The 27,790-nt window shown below is 39.5% G+C and overlaps 1 protein-coding gene across 1 annotated transcript; it reads left to right on the top strand.

Annotated features, from left to right (window-relative positions):
- The first annotated feature begins 12,659 nt into the window (after positions 1–12,659).
- LOC117280187 (uncharacterized) lies at positions 12,660–13,354 on the top strand. The gene is made up of 2 exons (XM_033659869.1): positions 12,660–12,903; positions 12,990–13,354. Exons 1-2 carry the CDS (start codon positions 12,660–12,662, stop codon positions 13,352–13,354), a joined length of 609 nt encoding a protein of 202 aa, XP_033515760.1.
- Positions 13,355–27,790: the final 14,436 nt, after the last annotated feature.

The raw sequence follows: 27,790 nt of genomic DNA, 5'->3' as shown, positions 1-27,790 counted from the left end.
CACAGACCGACGGGAAAGCAGAGTGGACTATTTAGATGCTCAAGGATATGTTGCGCGTTTGTGTTGTTGACTTCAAAGGTAGTTGGGATGATGATTTGCCGCTCATAGAATTTTCCTACAATAATAGTTAACATACTTGCATTCAGATGGAACCAATCGAGTCTATATATGGTAGGAGATGTAGATCTCCCATTGTTTTACATCGTTGTGTTGTGGTTGTGTTGTTAGGATTGGTTTCTCCGATTCTCTGACATGTGGATAGGCCTAGTTACAGGGGAAACTTTACCAAAACTTTTGGAAATTTAGGGAGTTAGTCAAAAATTGAGGAACTGCTGGTGTGTGAAGTAATAGTTGAATCACAGTGGATGCTAATGACGAATTTTGACCGTCATTCGAGGACGAATGATCCTAAGCGGGGGAGGATGTAAGGCCCAGTAAAATTTACCTAAAACACGGGATTTTGTGATGCCGAGGTAGACTTATGTGTTGATGATTGTAGAGATTCTTTGCGGCGAGCTTGGTTACCGCGGTTCAGACATTTAGGTTGAACAGTGCGTTGGAGAGTTGAAGAAAACCTTTGGAAGTATAGGGCGTTTCAACGGTCCATTAGACGGTCGCAGAACTGATCTGAGGACCGTAGATTGAAGCAAAAACTTGAGCAATTTTTTGGATCATTATGCGGCAACATTATCATTTTGCGGGCCGAATAACCCATCACAGACCCAGTACAAAATTTCTGGAGGGAAGTTCTGTGTTGCATTATGCGACCACAACATAGGTCTGCGGACCACAGACCGGTCGCAGAGTGAGGCAGAAGTGCCTATTTCTCGAGGGCCATTATGCGGTATATTTTGCGGACCGCAGAAGCGATATGCGACTGCATATCTGCATCGGGGCTTCATTTTTTTTTAAATTTTTGAACCCGACTCCATTCTTATACATCTAGAGTTTTTGCACCGGATCATTTTAGAAGGTTTGAACTTATATTTTAGAGAGAGGAAGGTGGTCTAGAGTGAGTAAAGGAACTTCTAAGTCATTTGTTCATCAATTTTTGCTCAAGCCTTGAAGAATTCTCTAGGGTGACTCGCAAGGTCTTCAACTAAAAGGTAAGGTTCTAGCCCTAGTCTTCAATTTCGAGATTTAACTTAAAATAGGTAATAAGCCAAACAATTCTTGAGTGTGGGAGTTGTTCATTATGCATGCATGTACTATCTAGGGTTGTGAGGATATTGTTGAGTTCAATTGAGTAGATTTTGGGTAAATGAAATAGAGGAATCCACCATAGGAGGACCTTGAGATCATAATGGCCACCTAGTGTCTGATAAAATACTCAAATGAGCTAGAATCATGAACTCCTTCCTAATTTGTGTTCAATATTGCTGTGTCTCTAAATAGATCAAAGTTGCTAGGATTCCGGAACTGTGTAGTGAATTAAGAAAAGCTCAAAGCGAGGTATGTTGGCTAAATTCCTCTTTTAGAATTGAACCCCACAATGGCCTTGTAAGTCCCGTGACACTCATTATAAATTGATCATTCCAAATAAACATTGTGTCAAAATAAATATGCGTTCAAGATGTATTCCAAAGATTCTTGTTATGTTGAGTTACTTTTTGAGAATGTGGTCTAAGTATGGGCAGTGTGTTGTTATTTTATGATTTAAAATGTGATTCTAATAAAATATATCATGTCAAATTGTGTAAGAAGTCACATGTTCCTAAGACCATAAATTGATCAAATATCTATTTAAACTCTTAATTTGAAAGGCCTTGTTGTTGATGATATTTGAAAGTGAAAGCAGAGAGCATGGAATATGATGTGCGGTCAACGTGCAAAGAATGATATTGTGTCATGGCTATTGGTGCCAATGAAATGAAAGATATGCAAAACATTACGTAATAAATGGTAAATCCTTTTAATAGTAAATGCTTTGGGAGTATTGATTAGCCACCGAGGAAGGGTAGGTTGAAATAACGTAACCCCGAAACTACACGTGCCGGTGTAGGAGTGATTGAGGGGTAAATCCCCGTGTTAATGTGATGAGGTTGTTTCCCCTTATATGGGATGAGATTGATGTGTTGAGTTGTTTCCCCTTATATTGGATGAGATTATTGCTAGCGAGATGTGATGTGATATCGACCTACACGACATTGTGGCGAGACAGCTTAGTCGATCGGACAGCGATCGGACACCATGTCGCGCACATTATGGTATTGTGAGTAGATGTATCGGGGTGAGACGTCTTAGCTAGTCAGGCTGAGATCGGACTCCGTGCTAAAACATGGTGGTGTAACAGTGATAAAGATCTCCCAACATAAAAATATTGGAACTTACTTGAAATTTGCCTTTCCCCTAACTTGGCACCTTGATACTATTTGATTCTCCTATTGATTTCATGTTTCCTTCTCCGTTTACTATTACTCGTTCTATTGAGAGGGTGTTTAGTTTTACATACTAGTACTATTCCATATGTACTAACATCTCTTTTATCGGGGACGTTGCATCTTTAACAGATGCAGGTGCTTCCATAGCAGGTGGTATTGATCAGTGATAGTAGCACACCCTCTCTGCAGCTGACTTGGTGAGCCCCACTTCATTTTGGGATCCTGTATCTCTTGTCCTTTGTACATAGTATTTGAGGTATAGCCGGGGCCTTGTTGCCGGCATTGTCGTAGCACTCTTTTGTTTCTGTTAGAGGCTCCGCAGACATAGTGTGAGTTGAATCTTGTTTTGGGAAGGTTGAACTAAACTTGTTGTAATTGTATCATATGTCCCACTTTATCTACGAATGTATAATGTACTCTTTTAGGGACTTGTTAATGACGTAACTAATGGAAATGAACTGGTGTTATTCACATGCCCTTTTAATGTTTAATTAATGATATAAATGTATCTTCTCTTTATTCACGGGAGAGTTGGGTAGAAGGTGTCGTGCCCCATTTTCTCGCGAAAGTGGATTTCAACGTGTGAAAACTTTTTTAAATGGGTATTAAAAGAGAAGAGTCACCACCTAATGATTTTGAAGTGCGTTAGGGCACCTATTTGTAAACAAATCTGTAAGAATCGTCGTTGTCACCTAAGATCGGGTAAGTGCTCAAATTACCTCAAAGAGAAGGTGTTAGGCACTCTTCGAGGTCCACAATTGTGAGTCCCGGTAGAACTTTAAATTATACGGATTATGTAATTAGGCTAGATGATTAAATAAATCAAGGGAAATTTAGAAGTCGAAGAGTCTTATTAGGACACATGAGAATTGGCACAAAATCTTAATGACTACAAGGATGCAACTGCATTGATCTATGTGAAATGACTAAGTGTAAATAACAAATACATAAAGAAAGAAGGGGGGGGGGGTCCTAGGTTTTTTAGCCTAACAGATCACCCCGTGAAACATAAATAATACTTCGCAACTCCCTTGAGGTACGGGTTGCTCATATTATTCAGCGGGCACATACTATCATCTTTTACTACCCGATTACTATGTTAAAGTTGTTTACCTAAAGGCGCTCTAATTCAATTCTTGGTCGTACCCTATGCGTGCACTACTCGTCCCATGCATATGGTCCAGGAGGCTTTGGACCTCTATTAGGTAGTTCTAGACTCAGCTTAGGTTGCTCAAAATGATAAAACTAGGCATCATTCAAAACAGATAGGACTTCACATAAAGACAATTAAAGGCTCAAATTAGCCTCCACACATAAATAACAAATGCACGTGGGCAGTTTAGGCAGTACATATTTTAGGGAATTAAGACGCATTAGAGTTGTCAAATTCTATAGGCATAATTTCTAGGTGATCCTGATCTCCATTATCACACAAACATCATTGTTGTTTTTGACTAATGAATTCGCAGATTAAAGGTGTTAAAAAGCTCCTATAGGCATGATCTCTAAATTATTTATACAATGGGGTAGTAAAACTGTTGAAAGCTCATAATAAACACTTTCCAGACGAGTGATAATATCCCATAGGCAGGATTGACAATTGAACTTGATTTTATAATAGTTCATCCCTATTGGCATGTCATCTAGGCGGGGAAGTGTAATGAAAATAATTGAAGTAGTCGATTGATTGATTCAAATCCTATAGTCATGATGTCTAAAGGAGCAGCGTGCTAAGAGCAATAGAAGCAGTTGATTGATTAATTAATTGAAATCCTATAGACATGGTATCTAGGCGGACATTAGCAAAACATGTGTTATTGTATCCTATAGTCATGCTATCTAGAAGCGTCCAGTACTACATATAGAAACAAATATAGAAATTACTTGAGCCAACATGTTTTGACAAGTTAAGTGAAGTATGTGTGTGACTCCTATAGGCATGCTTTCTATTAGTGTACAACACACTAAATTAAATAAGATATAAGGCATGCTGAATGAAATAGCAAATAGAACACATAGAACCTATAGGCATATTTTCTACCCTTTTATGCAAGCATTAGAATATCCCAACCCTTATCACTAATCACCCCATCGTTTGTTTACAAATTATTACATGACCAAAGATTAAAAAAAAAGGAAAGGAAAGAAACCGACATCGAATATTACAGAACCAAGATTATTACAGGACCCACAAACACGACAGACTTAAGAAGAGTTAACCCCAGCACTGCATGGGCCCTCAGTAGACTCTTTCATTTGGATAGAAGGCCCGGATCAAAACACTACCCAAAAATAAGAGAGTATGCCCATTTACGCAGCCCAAAGCCACACATGGACTCATATCCAGCCCAATAGTGACCAATTTACCAAATAAATTAATAGACCATACATGGAAACCAACCAAACAGTTCTAAAGCAACACCTCATAGAGACGGGGTTGTATGACATTTAGCAAGATTCATAAACACATTGGTATTTTAGAAGCAAGAGTGAGAGTATTAGTTACACAAAGAACACGAAACGAGGAGAGTCAATAGACTCAATTTGCAACATGGTAAATATAATATAGGTTAAGTCATTGAGTAGGGGAGAGCATGCTAAGGCTAGTCATAACACTAGGAGACATGCCATTTTGGATTAACATGGTAAACATATTAAACACATATGAGGTGAACACGCTAGGCTTTCCAGAATGAATTCAAAATAGAGCATTAGCCATAAAAGGATTTTAAAACTTAGGGGGGTCTCAAGTCATAAGGAGTCAGGCAAGATCATAGTCAAGAAATGACAATTATACATGACAAAGAGGCAAGCAAGCAATCGATGAGAAACCTAGTCATGTTGAGTATAACAAAAAGATCTCGCAATCAAAAGGTATCATGTCAGGAGGACATATTATCTTAAGGTTATACATAACATGCAGACTCAGAACTTAAGCCAGTCAACTATACATGATCAAGGTATCTAAATGTATTCGGATTCAACGAGAAGCATAAGCAATACCAAAGAATGTAGGATTGACCAAGCACCAGAACAAAGCAACATTCTGACAACAAATATGGTTCATTTAAGTAGGTAAAAAAAACAGAGTTCACATAAAGGAATTATTAGCAGAAGTTCATTAAAGAAAATTCTAGGTAAGAGATAATTCCCTAGGAATTTCAGTGCGAGAATCCAAAACAAGGCATGAGAAAAACTCACAATAAACAGCAGAACAACAAAGCAAACTTAAAGATACAAAGTCATTCAAGTTGAACACATAGGAGTTTAAAGAATTAGGCAAGTTGTGACGCTTGGAGGTTCAGAATTGCAGAATAGCTACAATACAAGTAAAATATCCAATGATTACAACGTAGTATTGGAGTCATATTGGTTTGAACAACATATATATACGAAGCACTGGAAACAAGCAAAAGAGGATAGAACTGCAAAAGTCAAGACACTCACCAGTTTGCAGATTCAACAAACTAAATAGAAGAGTATTCTAAGTGTTAGAAACAGCTCAAATATCACAAGTAAAGAGAACAACCAAAAGACCCAAATCCTAGTGTGTCAAAGTTCACAGGAGCCTCAAATGAGTCCCAAGCAGTGCTCGCACTAGGGAGGTCGTTAGAGAGAGTTTCGATGGCCTTGGCTTTCAGCCGGCCAAGAACAATAGATTCAGTATAGTATCGAGTGAGTGAGGGTATGAGAGAATAATAATGATTAAGGTCCGTTAAAGAGGATTAGGGAAGGGGTTTATATAACAGTAAAATTGAAGGAACAAACAAGGAAACATAATTAATCAAACACAAAAATAAGGAAATAAAAGCATGCAAAATCATTAGAATAAATTTAAGAGAAAAATTGGATAAACCCTAATTCAAGAAGGAGAACACAAATAGTCATAGATCTCACTGAATCGAACCCATACAACCTGGTAATACGTGTATATAGAAAAAATATCATCTGGATTTAAACAAAATAGAGCTTGATTCCCTCGATTCAGTGCCTGGAACTTGCCAAACATAAGCGAGTACTATGTGATACCAAAATCGTGTAAGAAACAATGAGACAGAGCATAAATGGAAAAGGAATCATGGAGTGATTTCATCTTGAGGTCAGAGTTGGACAGAATAAGGGAGGCAGTTGCTAGGGTTTGAGAGGAGAGGAGAAGAGATGATTTAGGGGCGACGGTCTTAGATAAATGGTAGGGTTTCGGGTGGGTTTGGTTAATTTAAAGCAGAGGGGTGATTGCGGGATGTTGATCTTGAGAGAGAGATCAACGGCTAGGATTAGAAGAAAATAGAATGGGTCGTTTTAACGGGTCTCGACCGGGTTTGGGAGAAGGGTCATTTGGTTTGGGCCAAAGGAGGTTGGGCTAAGGATTGGGAATGTCTGGGCCAGTGATTTGGCTCTGTTTGGTTCAAAATTAGCCCCAAATTTGGGCTACAAATTAAATACACGAAATATTATAAACAATATTTATAAATTGTAATTAACAAACTAATAAAAATATTGTTTGTGTAGTAAGATGCTTAAAAATAATAATTTAACATTATAAAAATATAAAAATTCTATTTGCGTACATATAATGTAATAAAAATATGATTATGCACAACATATAGGCTATTATTGCAAATTGTGTAAATAGTTTAAAAATACAAATATACTTACATAAAATAAAGTAAAATATTCTGAAACATATATGTTGATGCAAATAATAACTTTGGATAATTAAGTCATCTCAAAATAATTAATAAATATTCAAGCAATTTAAATGCTAGAAAATCAATTTTAAAGCTTTTTCAAAAATTATAAAAACCATAGAAAATACTTGTATAACTCTTGTAAATTAATTAATGATGCAAAATTATATTTTAGAAGTATATATACTATTTAAAAAAATATAAGGGCAAAATTGGGTATCAACAGAAGGTATTATACATGCTTGCTCGGCCGGGGTATCTCGGTTGAGCACCGGTCACGCTCCCCATGGTCGGGGCGTGACAGACACTTGTTGAACTAAAAGATAAATTATCATTTTGTTACATGAAATTGAAGAAGGTTTTCATTTGATTCTTGTTCAAATGGTTGGATCGGTTATGAACATTGTAAATTGATTTGAGGTAGACTTCTTTGAGGCTTATAAGCTATGAACCTATTATAGAAACGTCAAATGTTTTGGGAGCTACTAGTGTAGACCACAGAGATTGGTTCAAATTTTGAATTCGTTACTATAGAACTATATGTACCGGTGTAGGGACACATTCCAAGGTTAAGCCGAAGTTTGTGGGATAAAGTCCTTAATTTGTGGTCAAATGATCATTACTAAATGTAATGAGGTTAAGTCGGCTTGTACGGTACTATGGAAAATCGCGCCGAGAAGTAGGGTCAAATACTTGTGGCTAGGTTAATCACCTAGTGTTATTTTTATTATGTCGGTGTCGGTATAAAGCTCCCACTAAAAGTAAAACCTCACATGATTTTGGTTGAACTTAAGGGATAAAGGAAATGACTTTGAACTATACTATACATTATTATTTCATCTTCTTGTTTAACTTATGAAATGATATAAATACTTCCTTGTCATATCAACGCTTTGTATATCTCCTAATCTTCTTTTTCTATCTTGTCCCACTCTTTGGGAAAACGGTTCATGATTCATACTAGGCATGTGGAGCTTAGGCCCTTTGTCCAAATTTCCATTTCTATTTTCAGGCACCGGTTCTAAGCAGTGCGAGCCCCGTGGATAGGACAGCTCCACATCTCCAGTTGATACTTTTGGTGAGGCTCCACTGTTACTATCATGGAGTAACATTTATTTTATGCTTTTGGGTCGTTGGGTCTTGTCTCGGTCGATTACATTCATTTCGTGTCATAGAGATTCCATAGACAATAGTAGTTTATTCTTTTGGGTTGTAAGCTATGGTTACTCATATGGAATGTATCAATGAATAATTACATTTATGTCTTTTGTTTAATGAAAAGAATCATTTTAAAGGTTAAGTTTCATGCATGAATTTTATTATTTAAAAAGTTTTATGTTTCAAAAGGCTTCTGCATGCATATAAGAGAGGAGTTGTATATGGGTTTGGTTCGGGTGGTGTGCCGAGTGCTGGTCATGTGGATCTTGGGTCGTGACACTTTTACTTAATTAACTTCTGCAACATGTCCTCTTCGAATTCATGCCTTTACTTCTTATCAGTCCATACCTATTACATGCATCTAATTGTCACGTGATTGACATGTTAAATGCCTTAACCTGCAACATGTCTTCACTTACTACATGTTTTCACTTACTACATGTCTTCACTTACTATATACTTGGCTTACGATATGCCTTCACTTATTAAATGTCTTTACTTGCTACATAATTTTATATATTGAATGCCTTTATTTGTTCCCTGTTGTTACTTGATAAATATCTTTGCTCGTTTCATGTCATTCTCTCTTTTGCTTAATTGGATTGAGGGATTAGTATATTGGTTGTGTGTTATGCTTTGTGCAAGATTTGTCCTTATATGTAGGGGACTAGCTCAGGGATATTGTGCTACTCATCTTACTTGGTTTAGGGATTGTATTCTCTAGATGAATTCCGCGTGTTCTTGTTCTTAGTGTTACTATGTGAACTTTTCCCGCGTTTGGTTGTTGTTGCGGTTTCATATCATATTATTAATATTGGGATAGTGTTGTACGTTGCAATAGTGTTTACTGATGTTGGGATTGGGTTGCACGTCGCAACAGTGCTTATTGATATTAGGATTGGGTTGCATGCCGCAACAGTGTTTAGTGATATTGGGATTAGGTTGCACGCCGCAACAAAGCATATTGATGTATGGATCTCATTGCACACGGCAACAATGTTAATTGAGATTTGGGATCAGGTTGCACACCGCACCAGTATTTGTTGGAGATTTTGGTTTTGATCCGTGTGTGTGTCTCATGATTACTGTTCCCTTCGTCGAGACGGTAATGAGGTTATATATTGTTTGCCATGTCTATTAACTTTCACGGTAGTTTTTCAGTTATTACTCTTACCATTATCTGACATATCTCTTAGCTTATTCTTGCTGCTTATTATCTGCACAAGTATATATTAAGTATCTTTAACTTTAAACCTTGCCACCACTTCACCAATACAAGTCAAGATACTTACTGAGTACATGGGGTCGATTGTACTCATACTATACTTATGCACCTTGCGTGTAGATCTTGGAGCTTCATAGCTGTGGAGGACAGAGCCTTGCACTGCAGACATTCTAGCATTCTAGATTCAAGCTACCTCTTGTTCATGGTAGTTTAGAACTTAACTCTATTTATGTAAATTTCAAATAGATATTGTACTTATTCTTCATTTCGGTTGGTACCAGTCTTTGGGAGGTTGTTAAGAATCTAGTCACTTTATTTCTTTTTATTAGTAATCTATCATTTGAGTTACCTTATTGCTTGTTTGGCTTACCTAGCATTAGGGTTAGGTGCCATTACAACTGGGTAGTTTTTGGGCCGTGACAAATTGGTATCAGCGCACTAGGTTAGTAGGTTTTACGAGTCACGAAAAATGTCTAATGGAGTTTTGCGAATCAGTATGATGATGTCCATACATATCTTCGAGAGGCTATAGGGCATTTAGGATCTCCCTTCTTTCTTTTCTTATCGTGCGACCTTGTTTCAGTCTGAAACCTATGACTTTGATTTTTCATATTCATCCATATGTGATGCTGAACACCAAATATCATTGGGCATCATCGACTTGTGACGTTGCGGATGGGCTGCGAAGGGCTGTGGATGCTTGATTACTGCCGCGATATGTTGTCCAGGCTTTATTGTTGATGTGTTGGTATATCTTCCAGTTGTTCATTTAGGGGATGAAGCGGACTATGATATCTTGTCGGCAAGTGTAGGCTCGGGAGTATTAGTCGGCTTCCTAGTTGTGACCATGGTGGAGTCATGGGAAGGTGTTGATTTGAGTCTAGCCGGTGGGTTATCTCCTTTCGTGAAGATTTGAGATTGCGTGTTTAGTATGAGGTTTCTATTCAGTGGAATGCATATATTATCATTTTGGAGCATTTGAGGAAATCGATTTGACTGTCACTCAACAGAGTCTTTGGAGTGTTTGATGACTAGTGTTACACGAGTTTATGAGGTGTTAGTTGATTATCTGTGCGGGGCTGGGGCAGCTTTGAAGGAATGGTACAGTGGATTACCAACGATGTGTTCTATGTCTTCGAGCTAAGCGGGGGAATTGCTATCGATGATTGAATTGCATGGTCATGCATTGTATTAGTTCTTGGACTAGGATGTGCTTGTGGATTGACTATGATTTGAGGAAGGTTTTATCGAGGATGATTTCGAGCAAGGAGTCGGTGGATGCATGATTTAATATGCCTTACTGGTAAATTGAGGTCATGGGAATGATTCAAGTCTAATGCTCATTGCGGATGCAGTGTGCAAGGAAATGAAATTGCTTGGTTGCTTCTTCTGGTTATTCAGGTGATCGTAAAGTGCAAGTTATTCGGTGCATATTTGTTGTGTTGTGGATATTAGAGCAAGGTGGATGACAATCGCAAAGGTTTAGATGAGTTCAAGATTCATATATGGCATTTTAAAATTTTTAGATTGGTGCATGGTTAGAGCTTGAGATCAGTAGTGGATGGTGGCTAGAATTGTAGTACTTCTATATCAGTATGGACTCGAATTGGAAGTATTAGAGAGGAGCAAGAAACGGTTTCGAATTTGAAGAAGGTCCTTCCAGAGCGAGATTTGGATTGAGTTACTTCTAGGTTTAGGAGTTCGCGTAACTCCGTTGAGTTAGAGGAAATCAATTCTGATGACTTGATTATGTGTTAGTGGATTTCGAAGAATTCACAATGGTTATGGCCACAGTTTTGAGTTGATCTCTTCTGGAGGTATTGAAGATGTGTTGCATGTAGTGATGTCCTCCCGGATTGAGTTAGGTGGAAGGTTATTGGTTGACGAGGTGTTCATCTTGCTTGTGATTCGGAGTTGATTATGAGATTTTCTTATTTTCATGAGATAATGTGACGGCTGCAGTGCGTCGTGTGGGATTGAAAGTTGCGAGCTCCAGGTTGCGTCCACAACCCCGCCATTATATGGTTTTCTCCACACCCTTTCTCCTCCAAAACTCCAAAAATAGTAGCAAAGCAGACAATCCAACTCACGGCTTCCGATCACCGTCTTGTGAGTTCTTATAATTATAGAACAAATTTCTCTACTTTTCCAGCAGAAAAATGGATGAAAGAGGGAAGTATACTTACCTTATTTGGTGAAGATCTCAACTCCTACCTTGGTTCTTCATCCCTTAGGGTTTCCTCCTACTAGAACTTCAAAAGAAGAGAAAATCATTTAGAGTTTTGTGTTGAATTTTTTGGAGAAGCTTGCAGGGGCTTATCTTTGATTGTTTTGCTCTATAATAAGGCTCCACTCTTACTATCGTGGAGTAACATTTATTTTATGGTTTTGAGTCATCGGGGCTTGTCTCGGTCGACTATATTCATTTTGTATTATAGAGATTTCATAGACAATAGTAGTTTATTCTTTTGGGTTGTAAGCTATGGTTACTCATATGGCATGTATGAATGAACAATTACATTTATGTATTTTATTTAATGAAAATAATCATTTTAAAGGTTAAGTTTCATGCATGGATTTTATTGTTTAAAAATGTCTATGTTTCAAAAGGCTTCCGCATGCATATATGAGAGGAGTTATATATGGGTTTGGTTCGCTCGGGTCAGGTGGTGTGACGAGTGCCGGTCAAGTAGATCTTAGGTCGTGACAAACTTGGTATCAGAGCACTAGGTTCTAAGTGGAGTCCTAGGGCATCTATGGAATCATGTCTAGTAGAGTTCTCTTTATTAGTGTGTTGTGCACCACATTTATATCTGGAGGGCTACATAGACATAATAAAAATATTTCATTCTTTCTCCCTATTCTAGATCGTGCATTAGAGCTTAAATCTAAGAGGTTTCTTAACTCGTGCATTATCTCGATTCATAGAACATGGTGAACTCACGCGGTATGTGAATAGAAAAGATGCTCCTGGCTTCGGGAGGGACATCCGTCAGACTTAAGGGCCGACCTTCGAAGGCTGCAAAGACACGAACTATGCCAGCTCCTGTTGCTCCCAGAATGGTGGAGGAGCATGAGGAAGAAGTTGATGAGGCACCTGCCCCACCTCTAGTGCCAAACCACTTAGATGAGACATTTCTCGACATAAGGAAGACCGTGGATACTTTTGCAGAGCTAATGGCTATGCAGACCCAACAAAACCTATAGATGGGTATTCAAGCTCTCCATCGGGGAGGCATGAGAGCACTAGTGACCGAGGACATGGCACAATTAGCCATGAAGTTTGTAAGGCTTGGATCACCAACATTTACTGGAACAGATCCTCTTGCGGACCCACGCGACTTTCTTGAGGAGACAGAGAAAACCACTACCTTACTAGGAGTGAAGGATCATCGAGTTGTTATATTAGCAGCATACCAGTTGAAAGATGTGGCTGAACTTTGGTTTAAAGGTATAGAGAAAAGTAGACCGGAGGATGCTCCTCCAATGACTTGGAAGTATTCACCAAAATGCTTGTTAAGAAGTGGTTGCCACCAGGAGTTAGGGCCGCTCTGGCAGTATCATTTGAGACCTTAAAGAAGGATACTATGTCTGTTTCAGAGTACAACATCATGTTTGAGAAGTTTTCTCGCTATGCTCCCCACCTCATCCCCACGGATGATGACAAAATTGATCACTTTGCTCGTGGGTTGATTCTGAGTGTTCGAAAGGAAGCGGATAGTGGAAGGAGGAACACTACTTATGCTGACTTTGTGAACTTAGCTATGGATTTTGAGAGGATTCAGCAAGAGGAAAAAGTTAACAGAGAACAGAACAAAAAGGCTCATACCTTTGGTACTTTTAGTGCAGTGCCCAGTTTGGGCGAGGGTCAAAATAGTGGGGGGCCATCTAGGCCACCATAATCTATGGTACAAACCGCTTTTGGTGACCTACCAGTGGCTTATAGTTCGGGACATAAAGGTAAGACTAGACTAGCTCAAAGTGATTGGAGGACCACTTAACAGGTTAAGAGTAGTGTAGGCTCACGTTCTAGACATTCTGACTCATCTCCAGTGATTCGACGCCCATGCTATGGGTGTGGTCAGGTAGGCCACATGAAGTGGTTCTGCCCAATGGGCAACAGGGATCAAGGGCCCAACCGACAGCTTCCATGGCTACTACTTCAGCTACACCACCCCCACCTCGGGGAAATGGGACCCATGGTGGTCGTAATGCAGAAAAGACACATCAAAAAATTGCTAATTCTATGGGGACTCAACCCCGCTTCCATGCTATGCCTACTCACCCTACTGTAGAGGATTCAGATGTTGTTGTTATAGGTATACTCACTGTTTGCACGCTTGATGCTTATGCTCTTATGGATCTTGGATCCACATTTTTTTGCGTTACCACATACTTTGCTTTGGATTTCGAGATAAAGCCAGAACAATTATTTGAACCATTTTCCATCTCCACAAAGAAATCTTATCTGAAGGCTACCAAGAGAATTCTAAGGTATCTCAAAGGAACGCAAGATCTGGTTCTCTACTATCTTTTAGGAGACAATTTCAACTTAATTAGGTATGCCGATGCTGATTATGTTGGTTATCTAGTGGATAGAAAGAGCACATCTGGAATGGCACATTTTCTGGGATGATTTCATGGGGTACCAGGAAACAAAACTCTATGGCTCTTTCAACTGTAGAAGTTGAGTATGTGGCAACTGCCTCTTGCTGCGCTCAGCTACTGTGGATCAAGCAGTAGCTGGAGGACTTTGGTATATTTTCTGATTGCATGCCATTACTATGTGATAATATCAATGCTCTCAACATGGCAAAGAACTCGGTTCAGCATAAGAGGACAAAGCACATTGATGTGCAACATCATTTTCTCAGAGACAATGTTGAAAAGGGTCTTATCTACATGAAGTTCTGCAAAACAGAATATGCAAGTAGCAGATATCTTCACCAAAGCATTAAGCAGAGAGCACTTTGAAAAGAATCGATTGGAATTGGGGTTGATAAAATTGAACTAAGCACCAGGTCCCTCAATGATTGGCTATGAAAGAATGAACAGGTAAAAACAGCTAAAAAGTATTTTCTGGCAAGTTCTAACTCATCTCTATACCGTTACAGGTAGACACACATAGCAATTATAGAGCAAACAAGTAGTTAATGACATTACATCTTGGTAAAAGTATGAGGCTCACATTTACAAAACTAAGTCAGGGAACCTGGTTCCCTTGACACAGGTTAGTAGTTCCTTTGTATTCTCATGCATATTTTTAAACGGCTATAAAAGTGCCACATCATTAAAAGTTCCAGTCTCTCTCTCTCATCTCTTATAACTCAAATATCACACCCATTACTAAACGACCCGTCTACCCGTTTATTCGTACCCATTTGTAACCGGTCCCTCACTTCTCCTAAATAACTCCCAAAACAGTCTCTTTCCTCACTATCCACATCAAAGCCAAAAATTCCCTTTTCTCTCTCAAAGGAAATACTTTTCTCTCTCAAAGGAAATACTTTTCTTCTCATGTCTTCACTACAAATCTCCATTATGTCTCAAAATCCAGAAGTTTCAAACGTCTCATAAAGCATAGGAACAAAAATCGGAGTCACCTCTGTCACCCAGTCCAAACCCTATACCATATCAACAACCACCGGTTACTTTCTCTCCAACCCAATTGAGTTCTAGTTCTCATTGTAGCCGCAAGACTCAGAATCCCAAACAATTTGTTGCTGCAACCTCTCATTCTGTCTCGCCAGAAAAAAGGGCAGAAGGTGAAATAGTAGACAGAGATGAAGGTCAAGAGGATGTGGTTCGTTGTAGTGAAGCCTCAACAATGCCTATTTCAATCTTCGATTTGAATATTGCCAACCCTACAGGTAATATTCCTCTTATACCCTCTTACTCTACTTTGGGGGTAAATGAACAAGAAGCCATTGACAACGTGTTGTTAATTGCTACAGAATGAGGTTTGGTTGGTGGTTATGAGGATGTTACTGAGACCATTGGGTCTCGGAGGGAATGTTAAGGTCATCAGGAAGAGGGTAGGGAACCGGTGCCCCTTGAAAATCTGGCTCCTGATAGTACTACTAGGGAAACAAATGAGGGACATATTCCCTCAGCCCAAGAGGATCCCTCTGCTCCTACTTGGGATGAAACTCCCTTCTCTTCAAAAGAGCCCCAGGTCAATACTAATCTTGCTCCCTCTCATCACTTTGATGGTGAGCCATTAAACATCGTCTTTCATGAGATGAGATCTCTTTCTGAGGAAGAAAATTAGAACAGTGAGGAGGATTATGATAATGTGTCTGTTGCAAGATTTATTGCAGCTAGGAGTATAAGGGCAATTCTCAAAGAGCCAACTCTTAAAAGACCTACTACTAGACTGTAAAAGAAGGAAGCCTTTGAGTCAGTTCTGAAGAAAAACAAAGAAGAGAAGAAGAAAAGGAGGTTGGTGAAGGGTGGAAAGCTGGTGAATGAAGAGGAAGTGCCTCCAGCACTTGTTGTTGATATTGATGATGAAGAGGTGAATGGGGAACCTGCTTTCTTAATTCGTAGGTCCTCTAAGAAACCATTGATTCAAAAACCCAAGAAAGAGCCATCTATGAAAGCTGTAGAAGTGGAAAATGTTGAGGTAGACAAGTCTGGTGAAAAGATGTCTGAAAAGTCTAGTGAAAATTTGTCTGAGAAGTCTGGTGAGAAATAGTCTGAGAAGTCTACAAAGAAAGAGAAAAGTGTGAGAAAGTCTGTGAAAAGGAAGGCCGGTAACAATGAGGAACCTATTTCCTCCAAGAAGGCCAAGGTGGGTATGACCAAGGATGAAGGAAGAGAAAACCTGAGAAAACAGAGAGTGTTGTGGGGCAAAACATTTGCTCTTGATATTCTTGACATGATAGGGATGCGCCAACTAGTTGATATTTGTGAGTTTCAACAGGGGACACACTTGTTCATCAATGAGAGCACTAAGGTATATGAGGAAGAGGTGCATAGTTTCTACGCAGACATGTTCAAAGTGGAAGAGGATAACATCTATTTGAAGGTCAATGATGTAGACTTTGTGATGGGCGAGGCTGTGTTTGGTAAACATTTTGGGAGTACCTACTGGAGGAATATCATCCATTGAGGGGACTTGTTCTCTCAATTTCAGAAGTGTCATTCTGAAGAATGATGTAGTGCAGCAAGGAGAACGGGTACACAAAAAGGCCCTCCTTCCAGCGTATCAACTGTTGTTCGAGATAGTGAACAAGGTTTTTCTTCCACGAGCAAAAAGACATTCCATTACGTCAAGAGCAGACATGTTCCTAATGGAAACACTGGATGCCTACACCACTATCAATCTGCCAGGCCTAATGATTAAGCATATGAAGAAAGTGGTAGACTTTAAGGATGGTAATCATGGATAGCCCTACGGGGTTTTGCTCACTAAGGTGTTTAACTTCTTCAAAGTCCCTTTAGGGAAAAGCAACAGTGGGAACTCGCAAGCAAACCTTCTCCAAAACCACCTCAGAACAGTGTGAGTGCATTGATAAGAAAGGAGGGATTGGCAGCAATTCTACTATTTCTCAATTGATTGATTCTCAGAATGCTGCCAATGAAAAAATAAGAAAGTTGAAGGAACGGGATGTTATTCTTGAGGGGAAGCTTAGTCAGGCCCAGGAGGCACCTGGTTCCAGCAGTACACAAGGCACAGAGGTTGCCCGTCTGACCAAAGAAAATACAGATCTCAGGAAACAGGTCGAAGACCTGAAGGAGCGGCTGCTTAATGACCAAGTGTCTGCAAATTCCCGAATGGATATTCTCCTCAAAACCCTTGCCTCTTCATCCCTGCCTCACCCTTCACGTGCTCCCTAAAACAATTCCCTTCCCAATGTCAAGTGAAAAGATTTTTGACCTACCTTGGTCCCTGTTTCGTTTTGTTGTTTTTGTGGCTAGTACTTTTAAGTTGTTTTGATTTGTGAATGGTTGTGTAAAAATGGTACTACTATTTCTGTTCTCTTTTCCTTAAAATTACTGAGTATTCCGTCCTTTTACTATGCATATTATGCCTTTGTGCTTTATTTTTAGTCATGTTTGTGTGCACACATGTGGCATGAGTTAACTATGATGGACTTCTTTTTGCTTATTATTTGTGGATATTATTTTTATGATGCCAAAAGGGGGAAAATTAATTGAGAGGGGGAACAGGTTCAGAGAGAAGTACAGGCAATAATGTATGGCATTCTGGTTCTCAAGGGGAACTTCAATTATAAGTTTGTCATCATCAAAAAAGGCGAAATTGATAAGTTATGTGTGCCTTTTCATATTTTGATGATCTAACAAACTTTATGATAAGAACCAGATCGGGAACCTGTTACACATGCTCAAGTTGCCAAGGCATAACAAATCTCAAATCGGGCACAAGTTCTAATAGTTAGAGTCAAAGATACGACATAGGGAACAGATGGACATTAGTTCCCTTGCTGACTGTACCAGTCAGTTTCTCGTAGCAGTAAAGTCGTTGCAACTGTTCCTCGTGCACACACGCAACAGTGAACAATGCAACAGTCACTTTATGAGGAATTTCTTGTACCAGATATTTGCTTGCATCATCCAAGTGACATCACTTGGATATTATTAGCATGAAGCAATGAAGAAAACATACTTTGCACATCCGAGAATTAATCAAGTTTTCTCTCAAGTGTTGCCATCTTGCAAGTGATTTTCAGGCTTCAAGAACAAAGAACAACATAATGAAGGACCAGTTTCCAGCATTGTCTTATTATACGTCCTTAGTTGTGTTGCACCTTTGTTATAGTGGTTTACTTGTAATTCCTACTTAGCTTAGCTAGAAGCATTGTGTAGGAAACCATTTGTAAAACCATAAACCTTGTGTTCGTGGCTTGGCAAGAGTTAGTCGAGTTGAGAGCTTTGTAATAGAATTACTACAAAGAGGCTTGTAATAGAGTTATTACAAGTGAGTGAGGGATTAAGAGTTTAATTCTTAGGTTACAATAGGTTGTAATCTAAAAGTTGCTAGATTAGTGAAGTTGAAATCCTACGAGTGTAGGTCGTGATTTTTAATCCCGTGAGCTGGGAGTTTTCTACGTAAAACTCTGATGTGTCATTTACTTATCTCTTATTGTGTTTATTCTGTGGGAACTGATAGAGAATCAGGTTCTCTATACAGTTTGGTGGACCCTAAGTTTATATCAATGATATCAACGATTCAGCTTCAAATGGGTTCCAGAGTCAATTCTCCATCAAAATAAAACAATACCCACTTTGTAAATATTCAAAAAATATAGATCTGAATTGACCCAACTCCTTCGACGGTTGACAATGGTGCTTCAATTCTAACCAGTTTAATATTCAATCAAAACACACCAAACTGCACGAGTAAGTTCATATTGATGTTAAGAGCAAACCCCAATATTTATTTAACCAAAACATCAACAAATCGAGGGTTTCAAATTTTGATTCCTAGTTTCGAGTTCTTCCAATTTTTAATGGTAAATCTCCAGATTTAGTCACGATTTTGCCATCATCACTTTTATCGGTGCATTGTCATCACTTTCGGTAGAACGACGGCGGCAGCCATTTTATGTAATCATGGGATTGGATTGGCTATTCAAGTGTTATGCCACCCTTGATTGTCGTGTTAAAGTAGTCAAGTTTGAATTCACCAATGAGCCGGTTCGTGAATGGAAGGGCAATATTGTCGAACCTCGAGGTAAGTTTATTTTTTATCTTAAGGCAAAAAAGTTGATTACCAAGGGATGCCTATACCACTTAGTTAGAGTCACAGACATGGGTGCTGAGATATTAGCTCTTCAATCTGTACCAGTTGTTTGTGAGTTTCCAGATGTCTTTCCCGATGAACTTTCGGGTATTCCACCGGATCGGGTTATTTATTTGGGGATAGATGTGATGCCAAATTTACAACCAATATTTATTCCACTATACCGAATAGCCCCAGCAGAGTGAAAAGAATTGAAGGAGTAATTGAAGGACTTGCTCGACAAAGGGTTCATTAGGTCGAATGTCTCATCGTGGGGTGCATTAGTTTAATTTGTGAAAAAGAAAGATGGATCTTTGAGAATGTGTATTGACTATCGGCAACTGAACAAGGTGACTATCAAGAATAAGTATCCATTGCCTCAGATAGATGACTTGTATGACCAGTTACAAGGGGCAAAGTATTTCTCAAAGATTGACTTAATGTCAGGGTACCATCTGTTGAAGATCCGTGATAAAGACATTCCCAAAATAGCTTTTCGTACCCACTACAGGCATTATGGATTTTTTGTGATGTCATTCGGGTTGACGAATGCACCTGCAGGTTTTATGGATCTGATGAATTGAGTTTTCAAACCACTTCTCGACACATTCTTAATAGTGTTTATTGATGAAATCTTAGTCTACTCACGAAGTCGAGAGGAGAATGCAAATCATTTGAGGATGGTATTGCAAACACTATTGGAGCATGAGTTATATGAAAAAAATTATAAGTGCGAGTTTTGGCTTGAATCCGTGGTGTTCTTAGGCCATGTGGCATCAAGTGAGGATATCAAGGTTGATCCGCAAAATATTGAAGAGCTTAAGTGTTGGCCTAGACCAACAACACCGACGGAGATTCGATGATTTTTGGGATAAGCCGACTATTGGAGGTTTGTTGAAGGTTTTTCTACTATTGCATTTCCTTTGACCAAACAAACACATAATGCTGCCAAATTTCAATGGTCGGATGCCTGTGAAAGGGGTTTCCAAGAATTGAAAATGAGACTGACTACAGTACTGGTGTTGATCTTACCTACGGGCTTACAGGGTTTTACGGTGTATTGTGATACTTAAAGAGTTGGATTGGGGTGTGTGTTGATTCAACAAGGTAAAGTGGTTTTCTATGCTTCAAGGCAATTAAAAACCCACGAAAAGACCTATCCCTCTCATGAATTAGAACTCGCCGCAGTGGTGTTTATTAAAGATATGGCACCACTATTTGTACGATAAGGTATATACCGATCATAAGAGTTTGCTGTACATTTTCAAGCAACGAGAACTAAACTCGAGGCAAAGAAGATGGCTTGAACTTCTCAAAGACTATGATTATATTTTGTATCATCCGAAGAAGTCCAATGTGGTGGGAGATGCTCTTAGTAGAAAGTCAACAAGTAAATTAGCTTGTTTGGTGGTACGTGCACAACCTATGATGAGAGAGATCCATAGCATGGCAAACTTGGGTGTACGAATTGTCGAGGATGATAATGGTGATGTGACCATACAAAATGGGGCCCAGTCATCCTAGATCGAACAGGTAAAGTCCCATCAATATGAAGATCCGCATTTAGTGAAGTTGAAAGAAGGGGTCGACCGACAAAAGTCATAGTTTTCACGGTGGATGCAATCGATGGTACTTTGAGGTATCAAAGTGGACTATGTGTTCCTTGTGTGAATGATCTTAGAAGAGTTATCATGACTGAAGCACACAATTCGAGGTACTCCGTACATCCCGGATCTACAAAGATGTATCGGGATTTGAAAGAGGTCTATTGGTGGAATAGTTTGAAGAAAGATATAGCCTAGCTCATGTCCATGTGCATTAATTGCCAACAGGTAAAGGTTGAACACCAAAGACCCGTTGGGTTAGCCTAGAATATTGAAATTCCACAGTGGAAATGGGAGATGATCAATATGGACATCATTGTTGGATTGCCCCGATCTTTTCGCAAGTATGATTCCATTTGAGTAAGTGTGGACCGATTAACAAAGTCGGCACACTTCCTTCCAGTCAAGACTACTAACACCGCAGAGCAGTACGCACAGCTTTACATCAGGGATATTATCAGACTGTTCTATACTCATGTTTCTATCATTTCAGATAGAGGTGCTAAATTCACGGCGAAGTTTTGGCAGTCGTTTTAGAGGGGTTTGGGTACACAAGTAAACATTAGTATGACTTTCCACCCTCAAATAGACGGACGGTCAGAAAGGACCATTCAAACACTTCAGGATATGCGACGAGCCTTTGTGATTGACTTTAACAGAAATTGGGATTATCATTTACCGCTCATTGAGTTAGCTTATAATAATAGCTATCAAGCGAGCTTACAAGTGGCACCGTTTGAAGCTTTGTATGGGCGTCAATGTAGGTCTTTTATTGGTTGGTTTGAAGTTAGTGAAGCCCAATTATTAAGTCCCGATATGGTGCACCAAGTCATGGAAAAGGTGAAGGTGATTAAAGAGAGACTCAAAACGGCTCAAAGTCGCCAAAAGTCCTATTCGGATGTTCGACGTCCGGAGTTGACCTTTAAAGCTGGTGACTTTGTTTTCTTGAAAGTGTCACCAATGAAACGTGTGATGCGTTTTGGTAAGAAGGGGAATTAAACCCAAGGTTCATTGGGCCTTACAAGATTTTGAATAAAATAGGAGAGGTAACCTATGAATCGGAACTACCACAAGAGTAATCTTCTGTGCACCTAGTCTTCCACGTGCCGATGTTGCAAGAGTGTTTGAGGGACCCGTCGCATGTCATTACCCCACAAACTATTGAGATAAATGTGGGACATCTCAGAACACGAATAAGCTCAATTCTAACCGAATGGCACATCCCTCAATAACAGCAGTACGAAAGTCAACCAATCTGAAGCGGTGCAGAATACACATCCTCATCGGGCCTGCGACCCAAATCAACTCTGGTCACACACAAGTAGATAATTAACCCTCCAAAAGTCCACAATGACTGAATGATAACATATACTATGATCTAGCTAGCTTTGGCCACATCTTCGCATTCATTAACCACAAACAATCTGTTTCTGAGAACTCCTGGTCTCCAAGTCCATAGAACACATGAATCAACATATCTGATCCTTACTCCACCGCCCAAATTTCTAACACATCTCTCATACACGATCATCCCACGAGGAATACTTCTATTATTCTTCCGTGCCACATAGCAAAATCTGAATAGCAGCAGTTAAGCAACCAGGTGAGTAACACAATACCAATGAAGCACCCATAAGTCAACACATAGTGCACCTTCTGAAATGCGCACCCTTCTCAGGAATGACCAAGTAATTATAACATTCATCTAAATATCGGAAACTATGCATGCCGTCCAAAATTCATGACCTTCCCTCGAAAGAAGGACCGTGACCTTGCACATGCAACTCTCAGCCCCCACACAACACACCGCACTATTATTCCATCATATGAAAAGTACGAGAATCCCATAATCAACTCTGATTCAAGAAGAATACATACCCAGTCGGTCAGAAATCCTCCATTTGATCCCATCCAGGAGAAAATCACAATACACAACATGCTCCTCACGCCGGTAGGAAACATCCATCTCAAACCGTGGTAAAAATCATCGAGAACTCTTCGAAACCCATTTGCACATAACCAAGCCATCGGAACTGAATATCTCTAATCAACCAAGCCGTGCAGATCCCCCAACCCAAGAGCATTGCCACGAAACACCTGTAGAGACTCAACACTTCATAAGTGCTCAAAGAATCGATCATACTTATTACCATGCTGATCCAACCTACTATCAAACTGTCCTACTTCTCCAAGTTCCTAGTCTTAACACCATCCAATGTAAATCTCAGATCTTAGCCATATACAAATCCCGAAAAAATCACAATTGCTACATAAAAATCTTGAATCCATTAGAACTTTCTCGAGAGTCATCCACTCTGCTCAAATCTCAATTGCACCGCCCAGACAGGCCGAACTGCTTATGCTCAATCAGCACAACAACACCCCAAAGAAGTAATCCTGCCTTAACGCAACCGAGCAAATTCATACGTCGTGCACACAACACCCGTCATGAATAACAACTCAACTCATTCCATGATTTCCATACACCCATAAAGTGTAACATAACCCGTATCCAGAAAATTCCTTTACTATAGTCGTCCTCGATCTCCACCTTTGCAAGTCATATCTGATTCACAAGTATGCCTTAAACCAAAACCAGTACAACACATAACCACGCAATCAAATCGGTAATAGCAGACTCCCTCACTTGGCTCAAAGACATAGATCAAAATACTCGATAAATCGCAATACCCAAAGTCTATTACTACCATAATACCGCGGGGAGATTCAACTAAATCATTCATAAGCTCACATAATACAAACCATATAGTACGTCAAATCATCTACTAAGATTGTGTGCGTCCACGTGATGGTCAGGTCGACTTTCTCAACCAAATTCAAATTCAAATCTCAACACATATGCCTCGCTGGTAGAAAAGAAACTCTCCACACGACATTATAAGGATCAAACCTCCATAGATTACTCCGCAAGAGATAATCCACCTACTTAGCCTCAAATTGGTATCTTATTATACCCTTTCGAAGCCACGATTACTACACCATCACTTAATCTTCCTGAGTCTGACCTCACAAAAAAGACATAAAAATCGACTTCATTCCACAATTAAACAACATGAAAAAAATCTTTCAACACACTCATAACTCGAGACTATATGCCACATCAAGACAGGAATCATGCACCCAATAGTCCTTCTCACGCCCCAAGCAAACTCTTCCTGTCACATTCAAACCATATGAACACACCCCGCTTTCATATCATACTCATCATATGGTCATCCAACCACTCATCGAACCACAAATTCCATTAGTGGACCAGACTTATAAGCATAGCCGAAATCCCCGTGATCAAGCTACGGTCCAAACCCGACCTCAAGTCCTCCATACTGGCATGTCATCAGCACACCAAAATCACATCTCGCACCTCATCTATGGAATCACAAGCCGTCAATGCATGGCTGATACCGAGCGTTCACATGCGCACACGAATGCGTGGAGGGAATTCAAAGAGTTATATTTCAAGCTGAATCAATTTCGCACAACAAGGAAAGAAAGATGCGAAATTATCCTAAATGCCCTGTAGCCTCTCGAAGATAGGTATGGACGTCATCATACCGATCCGCAAGACTCTACGAGGCACTTGCTCATGACTTGTATAACCTATGAACCTAGAGCTCTGATACCAATTTGTCACGACCCAAAATCCAACTAGTCATGATGGAACCTAACCCAACCCGTCACGTAAGCCAATTAACAACTATCCAATTTAATGAGATTTATTAAGAAAAGAAATGATAATACAACTGCTTTTATACAATAATTTCCAAAGGACTGGTAGTACAAATCATGAGCTTCTAAGATATAAAGTTTACAAAGTTGGTTTGAAATAAAATACACCATTTGTTTGAAATATACATGAACAGATCTGAAATACTAAAGTTGTCAAGATCAAGAGGCAGCTATGACTGGAACACAGGTACATCGTCAGATCCAGCTCCCGTCGTACGCAGCTACATCAGCATCCAACATCTGCATGCAAGGTGCAGAAGTGTAGCATGAGTACAACCGACCCCATGTACTCAATAAGCAACAAACCTAACCTTAGGTTGAAAGTAGTGACGAGCTGGGACAAGGGTCAGAGTCCAACTCCAATAACCATCAACAGTTCATAACAATATAATAAAGATGGTACAAGAAATAACTCAGATAGTTCATAGTTATGGAAAATAGGCAAGCTTTTAAAGCATAACAGTAGATCCAATATCTTTCACCGAAAAACCTCAAAATATATGAATAAGTTTGAAAACTGTGATTTTTCCCAAAAACCTTTCAACAATAAATAAGATGTTTCATTTTTATATAGCATGAGTAAAATACATCTCTATACCTACATGTTAATATACACGTGAAATCATGAATGTCACAAAAACCGGGTAGCATAAGGAAATGCATCTTTATGCCTGTATCTCAAGTACGCATGTCAAATGCAATGCATCTCAATGATGAACTCATGTATCGTATTCTCACTCATCATGCTCAATACTCATCACACTCATTACTCATTACTGTACAGGGCAGATCCAGCCCAAATGCAAATAAACCAAGGCAGATCCAGAGCAAAGATGCAAATAAACTAGGGCAGGTCTAGACCAATGCAAATGAACCAAAATGCAAATAAATCAGGGCAGATCTATCCCAATGCAAATGAACAAGGGAAGATTTAGCCCAATGCAGATGATTGCTAGCAACTGCGCCCACTGTGCGTGTGCAGACTTCGAAGGGGCTCCTTCTAGTCCAAGCGCTATAATAAGCCAAATCCTGGAATTAATCAATAAGGCATGCTACAGCGTGCAGCCTGATCCCATAAATATTACTCACAACATGCCCTCAGCCTCATTCAGTCATCAATCTCTCCCATCTCTCGGGCTCACAACACTCATGCTAAGCATCGCTAATCAAAGTTACAAGATGTGACAATATACGATAACAGAGACTTAGATAGATATGAAATGATGAATTTGACTGAGTACATGAATGCAATTAAGCGAATAATTCAACAACAAAGAACGACCATTGTGGGTCCCAATAGTACCAACATATAGCCTAAACATGATTTCTAGCATAAATTATAGCTCAAGTGCTCTAACACATAGAGTACAGTAAAAATGTTCAGGTAAGATAGCTACACAATTCCACAAAATCGACTAAATCACAACTCATACGGTGCATACCCGCAAGCCTGTCACCTAGCATGTGCGTCACCTTAACATCAATCACAGAACAGGTAATTCAGGGTTTCATACCCTCAACACCAAGTTTAGAAGTGTTACTTACCTCGAACAAGCCAAATCTAATACCGAGCAAGCAAAATGATGCTAAAAAATGCCATCCCGCGTGTACCGACCTTCGAACGGATCGAAACTAGCCAAAATCAACTCAAATACATCAAATAATTCTGAAGGAAACAAACCCAATTGATAAAGGTCGAATCTTTAATCAAAAGCCTAAAATGAACCCAAAAGTCCAACTTGAACCCGAACCCGCACCTCGAAACTCGACGAAACATATAAAATCTAACAACACATTTAATTATGAGACCAACCATACTAGTTTCACCCAAATCCGACTCCGAATCGATGTTCAAAACTCAAAAACTCACTCTATGAAATTTTAGGCTAAAACCCCAAATTTCTCTTTAAAATTCATAATCCAATTACCAAAAACGAAGATAGAATCACAAAATATAATCAAAACCCAGTGTAGAACACTTACCCCAATCCATGTGATGAAAATCGCTTCAAGAATCATCTCAATCCGAGGTCCATAGCTCGAAATATGAATGAAATTGCCAAACCCTCGATTTAAATCTTCTGCCCGGCCATTTTCGCTTTTGCGAACAAATGAGCCACCTCTATGGTGTTGCTTCTGCGACACGAACTCCGCTTCAGCGAACTCTACTAGCCAGCAGACCTCTCGCACCTGCAGACGCTCTTCCGCTTCCACGCAATCACAGGGCGAGGCTAAAATACGCATCTGCGAAAAACTCCCAAACAAGTCGCCATCCTCTTCTGCGATCGAATTCCCGCGCCTGCAGACATGAAGAGGCGCCAAACATTCCGCTTGTGTGGTTTTCCCTCATCCAACCTTCCTTTGCTTCTTCGCTTGTGATACCGCATCTGTGACCATTATACCGCGCAGGTGCGACCACATCAGGTCCAGCAAAACCAGCTATCTCACATAAATGGAAAAATGATCTGAAACACGTCCGAAATTTACCTAAGCCCCTCAGGACCCCATCCGAATATATCAACAAGTTTCAAAACATAAAACGGACCTACTCGAGGCCTCAAACCACACATAACAACATCGAAGCGACTAATCGCACCTCAAATCAAACTTAATAAACTTTTGAACTTTCAATTTCCAAAACTCGGGCCGAATCATATCAAATCAACCCGGAATGAGATCAAATTTTGCACACAAGTCCCAAATTACATAACAAAGCTATTCAAATTCGTGAAAACACAATCTGAACCCGGTATCATTAGAATCAACTCCCGGTCAAACTTATGAACTTTCCAAACCTTCAAATTTTCAACTTTCGACAATTAGCGCTAAAACCTTCTAGGAACATCCAAATGCAAATTCGAGCATACGCCCATGTCGAAAATAACCATCCGGACCTATTGGAACCATCAAATCTCCAATCTGAGGTCAAATACTAAAAAGTCAAACTTGGTCAACTCATCTAACTTAAATCTTCAAACATAAAATTCATTCTTCCAAATCAAATTCCGGATCACCTGAAAAATCAAAATCGACGATTCACACAAGTCATAATACATCATACAGAGCTACTCATGCTCTCAAACTATCGAGCGAAGTGCAAATGCTCAAAACGACTGGCCAGGTCGTTACATTTCTCAAGCTCTATTTTGTAGCACCGGATCCTTCTCTTGTTATATTTATCATTTTTTTCTATTTTGTTTTAGACAGTAGTTTTAGGGAGTTTTGTACATTCTACTAGT

The sequence above is a fragment of the Nicotiana tomentosiformis genome, chromosome 3, assembly GCF_000390325.3.
Source record: "Nicotiana tomentosiformis chromosome 3, ASM39032v3, whole genome shotgun sequence".
Classification (NCBI taxonomy): domain Eukaryota; kingdom Viridiplantae; phylum Streptophyta; class Magnoliopsida; order Solanales; family Solanaceae; genus Nicotiana; species Nicotiana tomentosiformis.
This window is presented reverse-complemented; position numbering and strand designations above follow the sequence as displayed.

Coding starts and splice junctions, on each gene's coding strand:
- LOC117280187 (XM_033659869.1), top strand. CDS start 12,660: ATGGGTATTCAAGCTCTCCATCGGGGAGGCATGAGAGCACTAGTGACC. Junction 12,904..12,989: donor GGCTGAACTTTGGTTTAAAG/GTATAGAGAAAA, acceptor GGTTGCCACCAG/GAGTTAGGGCCGCTCTGGCA.